The 4,934-nt window shown below is 46.7% G+C and overlaps 1 protein-coding gene across 1 annotated transcript; it reads left to right on the forward strand.

Moving 5' to 3' along the window:
• Positions 1-679: 679 nt before the first annotated feature.
• Positions 680-3,993, forward strand: LOC100136969 (zinc transporter 7). Its single transcript, XM_044592918.1, has 4 exons — positions 680-946; positions 1,035-1,678; positions 1,756-1,905; positions 3,419-3,993. Exons 1-4 carry the CDS (start codon positions 886-888, stop codon positions 3,722-3,724), a joined length of 1,161 nt encoding a protein of 386 aa, XP_044448853.1. The 5' UTR covers positions 680-885; the 3' UTR covers positions 3,725-3,993.
• The last annotated feature ends 941 nt before the right edge of the window (positions 3,994-4,934 follow it).

Genomic DNA, 4,934 nt, shown 5'->3' on the forward strand with positions numbered 1-4,934 from the left:
CAGCTAACGAAACCCTCGGAAGCACGCCTAACCTCAGATTTTTTTTGAGAAGAGCCTAACCTCAGATTTTTTTTTTTGAGAAATGCCTAACCTCAGATGAAATATGAACACTCGTAATCGCAGAATAACTCGTATTCTGTGACCCGGCAACCCAACAGCCCATCGTTCTGAAGGCCGACGAGACGAGCCCAGCCCACACAGGAATGCTGACATGGATGATGAATGGATCGCCGAACCGCCTAACCTCACTATGTCGACATCGTTTCCCACTGCCCCACGACTCCGTCCCAAAGCACCAACCCACGACCAGCTCCAACCTCCGCCATCTCATGATTCAGACTGACAAATGGGCCCAAACTGGGAGTATGCCCCGCATGCAAGTCTCTCGACTTGATCACCATCGCGTGTGGCAAGCAGCAGCCCATCCCTGGCGAAGTATTAGAACCCCCTTGGAGAACAACGTACCAACTCCACGCTCGCGGAGCACGATCTCGACCGTCCAAAGCACGAATCGACGTTCAGCACAGCAAGGAGTTCGTGCATCCAGTCCACGCCCTCGCGCTTTTCCCCACCGGCAGAGCCGTCTGGCCCGCAGCTCAGCGAAACGCGACCTGACAACCCTAGGTGGAATCGCCACCGTCCACATTCTGGATCGTTGGCGTTGACGGATCACGTCCGCTCTAGTGCCCCGGCTGTTCGGTGCAGTGCCACCATGACGACACTCCCTCCCCTCTTTCTCTCTCTCGTACCCTGCGCGCTTTTACGTGCGAAGATAGCAAGGCATCCACCGCATCGAAAGAAAGGCCAGGCGAAGAGGTTAACGAATCCATCTTTTCCGAGACTTTTGTCCTCGAGGAATTTAGCACCGCTCGGGATTCTCAGGCGATGATGATCGGTGTCGCAGGCTTCAGCCGGCACATCGGCCAGCTCTTGAGTAAAAGCAACGGTAAATCAGTTTGCTTTTCGAGGTTTCTTTGAAGCACATACTGTGTTCGCTCGCTTTGTGGTTGATCCGATCGATGTGGGTGGCTCAGGGTTTATTGCGGCGTCCCTGTCCGCGGCGAGCTGCGCGGACGAGGCGGAGAAGGCCGAGGGCGCGGGGTGCCGGGACGACGCGGCGGCGCTGAGGCTCAAATGGATTGCCATGGCGGCGATACTGGTGTCCGGGGTAATGGGCGTGGGCCTGCCGCTCGCGGGGCGGAAGCGGCGGACGGTGCAGACCGGCAGCGCTGTCTTCGTGGCCGCCAAGGCTTTCGCGGCCGGCGTGATCCTGGCCACGGGGTTCGTCCACATGCTGCACGACGCCGAGCACGCGCTCTCCAACCCCTGCCTCCCAGCCGGGCCCTGGCGGCGGTTCCCGTTCCCCGGGTTCGTCGCCATGCTCGCTGCTCTCGCCACGCTGGTGCTCGACGTCCTGGTAACCAGGTTCTACGAGACCAAGCACCGCGCGGAGGTAGCTCGGGTCAAGGCTGACGCCGCTGCCGCACTCGCCGCCGCGTCCACCTCCGCCAGCGACGAAGACATCACTGTGGTCACCGTCGTCGAGAGTGAGCACAAGGTCCCGCTCTTGCAAGCCCACTCCCATTCCCACGCGCAGTCGCATGGTCACGAGCTGATGCAACCACAAGGACGCGAGGGGGAGGTGTCAGACCACGTGCGCTCCGTCGTGGTATCACAGGTGGTGTAATCTCTTCCTTGGGTTCACTTGTTTGATGCACTGCCCCTCAAAAAATATATTGATTTTGGTTCCTGCAGATACTGGAAATGGGGATTGTGTCGCACTCGGTGATCATTGGGCTGTCGCTTGGGGTGTCTCGGAGTCCCTGCACAATCAGGCCACTGGTGGCAGCGCTCTCATTCCACCAGTTCTTCGAGGGGTTTGCCCTCGGTGGGTGCATTGCGCAGGTGAGGAATTCAGTATGGATTGATCGAATAATGTGGAACGATTGTGGGATGACTACAAGGAAAATGAAATAGTTGGAACGACCACAGCTTCTATTGTTTGCTCTTTGTAGAGTCTGTTCTTACAATATACTTATAGGTTAATGTGGACGTCCATTTTTCACAGTGATGCAACATTCTTTTTTTTTCTGATGATGGTCTTGATTTAGGGATAAAATAACTATACTGAATTGCACTTGATTTAAGTATTTACGGTTGTGAATTCTAGCATCACATGCAACAGAGAAGGATGTGAATTTACAAACCTCAAGCTCAGAAACCAGAAAGCTGGAAATATCAAGATTTTCATTGGTAAATGGAAATCTCAAGGATTTAGAACATCAGAAGTATCAGTTCATAAGAAAATACAGGAATATAAATAATATTCATTATGAAGGGAGCACTAATCTGGTGTCAGCTGCCGCCCTCATAACATGAGCTGTCAATCCACCATCTGATTATGTTAAACTGAGTTAAATCCAGCAATTTTACTAGTCGAACTTGCATGTAGTTCTAGTTTTTGTCTTCAGGGATTGCACCTTTGTTAATTGAATGGAGGAGGGTTGACCTTCACAAATACAAGGTCTACCTATTTTAAATTTGAGGCTGTGATCGGTGGATATTCTATCACCAGCTTGTTTTTCATTTGCAACTATTAGCCATTCAGTTGCATGCCATCAACATAGACTTTATAGTATGGAGATAAACCTCTGTGTATCTTGCCTTTCTCAAATTAGTAATATTCTTTTATTGTGTATGAATTGGCTTCTAGTACATCGAGTTTCTTTGAACCATATAACTTTCCTGCTTATCGTCAGTATCTATCTGTGATGAGGCACATAACCATTTTTTTTTTCCAAAAAACTAGGTGGCACAACTAAAACATATTGGTATGAGTATCCTTCTAAAACTTTAGGTCCAGGATAAGTTGTGGCTGTCACTCTCCAGGAGCAACTGTCTGCTACTGAACTCTTTTGATTGGATTTCTTCTTTGTGAGAAAATCCAATATATACTCAACGCTTAATCGGCAAAATATGTTTCTTTCATGTGCTCCACTGCTCATGTATGATCTTCCAAATAACTTGCTCTTATACCTATATGTGCAACGTCTAACATTATATGCCCCATCCACATTGCTCCCTGGTGTTTCCAAAATACTGTTTTCGTGTACTTGTTGATCTTTTTAATAGCTGTTGAACCAATCTAAAATGCTATAGATTTCAAACGGCTGAACTCACTAAAATCAGACGATCATACCACATCTTATTGGCTGAGGTTATATTGCCGTTTCTGTTTAAGTTGCTAATGTGACGTAAACATATAAAACTGCATTGTTATTATGTGGGTTACTTATCTTCTGACTATAGTTTTCTTTTGCCCTTGCCCCATTGTTTTCTCTAAGTAGCTTTATTGTGATAAAGCCTTTTCTCATCTGGATTATCAAATTTGACACACTGCCAACATTTCTTCCAACAGGCTCAGTTTAAGAACCTTTCGGCAGTCATGATGGCGTCATTTTTTGCCATTACAACACCAACTGGTATCGCCGCTGGGGCCGGTCTGTCCTCATTTTACAACGCCAATAGCCCCAGGGCTCTAGTGGTTGAAGGCATCCTCGATTCTGTGTCGGCCGGCATACTCATATACATGGCGCTGGTGGATCTAATCGCAGCCGATTTCTTGGGTGGGAAGATGACAGGGTCGCCACGGCAGCAAGTGATGGCCTATGTCGCCCTGTTCCTAGGTGCGCTCTCAATGTCATCGCTTGCAGTTTGGGCCTGAACCGGTTTAATCAGATGGAGGTAGCGGACGATGCCTACGTCCGAACATACTGCCTGTGATACATGTACATAACTAATGCATGTGCCTGTGTTCATATGATTGCATACATACATCAGATAACGTGCCCTTGTTTTTGATGGGCATGAGAGAACAGCACCGGTGGAAACGCCTGAGCATTGCCTCTGTATATATGTGTATACTCTTGCTAAATCACCACAAGCATTGTTGCTTTGGGGAGATGTGTAACGACGACAGTGGTTTTCCTACCATGCATGCATGCATGCATCTACCGGTGCTGCTTTGTGATTCGTGCTATATTTTTGGTTTTGGGTATAATTTATCTTATTTCAGAGTGTTGCATAATGTTTCAGTAGTTTTATTTTCTTGTTCCAAAGGGTATCTTAATGTTTCATCGTGTATCATGCAAGGCTAAATGCCCGAGGTCTTCATAAGCAAGTAAGTTGGATACACACCCACTTAGTTTTCGGTTGAGCTTTCTGTTGGAAATATGCTCTAGAGGCAATAATAAAGTGGTTATTATTATATTTCATTAATCATGATAAAAGTTTATTATTCATGCTATAATTGTATTGATCGGAAACTTAAATACATGTGTGAATACATAAGCAAATACCAAGTCCCAAATAAGCCTCTACTAGACTAGCTTGTTGATCAAAAGATGGTTAAGGTTTTCTAACCATAGACATGAGTTGTCATTTGATAATAGGATCACATCATTAATAGAATGATGTGATAGATAAGACCCATCTGTTAGCTTAGCATATGATTGTTCAGTTTATCGCTACTGCTTTCTTAATTTCAAATACATATTCCTTCGACCATGAGATCATGCAACTCTCGGGTATCAGAGGAATACCTTGTGTGCTATCGAACGTCACTTCATAACTGGGTGATCATAAAGGTGCTCTATAGGTATCTCCGAAGGTGTCTGTTGAGCTGGCATGAATCAAGATTGGGATTTGTCACTCCGTGTGATGAAGAGGTATCTCTGGACCCTCTCGGTAATACAGTATCACAAGAAGCTTGCAAGTATTGTGACTAAGGAGTTAATTACAAGATGATGTATACGGAACGAGTAAAGAGACTTGCTGTAAGGGCATATTCTCCCTAAGTGGTTTTGGTGATTGATGACAATGCATTTGCGGATTAATCGTGTGCATTGAGCATTTCAGATATCTTATGTCTAGGC

Source organism: Triticum aestivum, chromosome 1D (assembly GCF_018294505.1).
Source record: "Triticum aestivum cultivar Chinese Spring chromosome 1D, IWGSC CS RefSeq v2.1, whole genome shotgun sequence".
NCBI lineage: Eukaryota > Viridiplantae > Streptophyta > Magnoliopsida > Poales > Poaceae > Triticum > Triticum aestivum.

Bases quoted from the DNA above. Each gene is read 5' to 3' on its own strand.
- LOC100136969 (XM_044592918.1), top strand. From the start codon at position 886: ATGATGATCGGTGTCGCAGGCTTCAGCCGGCACATCGGCCAGCTCTTG. The intron at 947-1,034 runs GTAAATCAGTTT...TGGGTGGCTCAG, and splicing joins GCTCTTGAGTAAAAGCAACG to GGTTTATTGCGGCGTCCCTG. The intron at 1,679-1,755 runs GTGGTGTAATCT...TGGTTCCTGCAG, and splicing joins GCTCCGTCGTGGTATCACAG to ATACTGGAAATGGGGATTGT.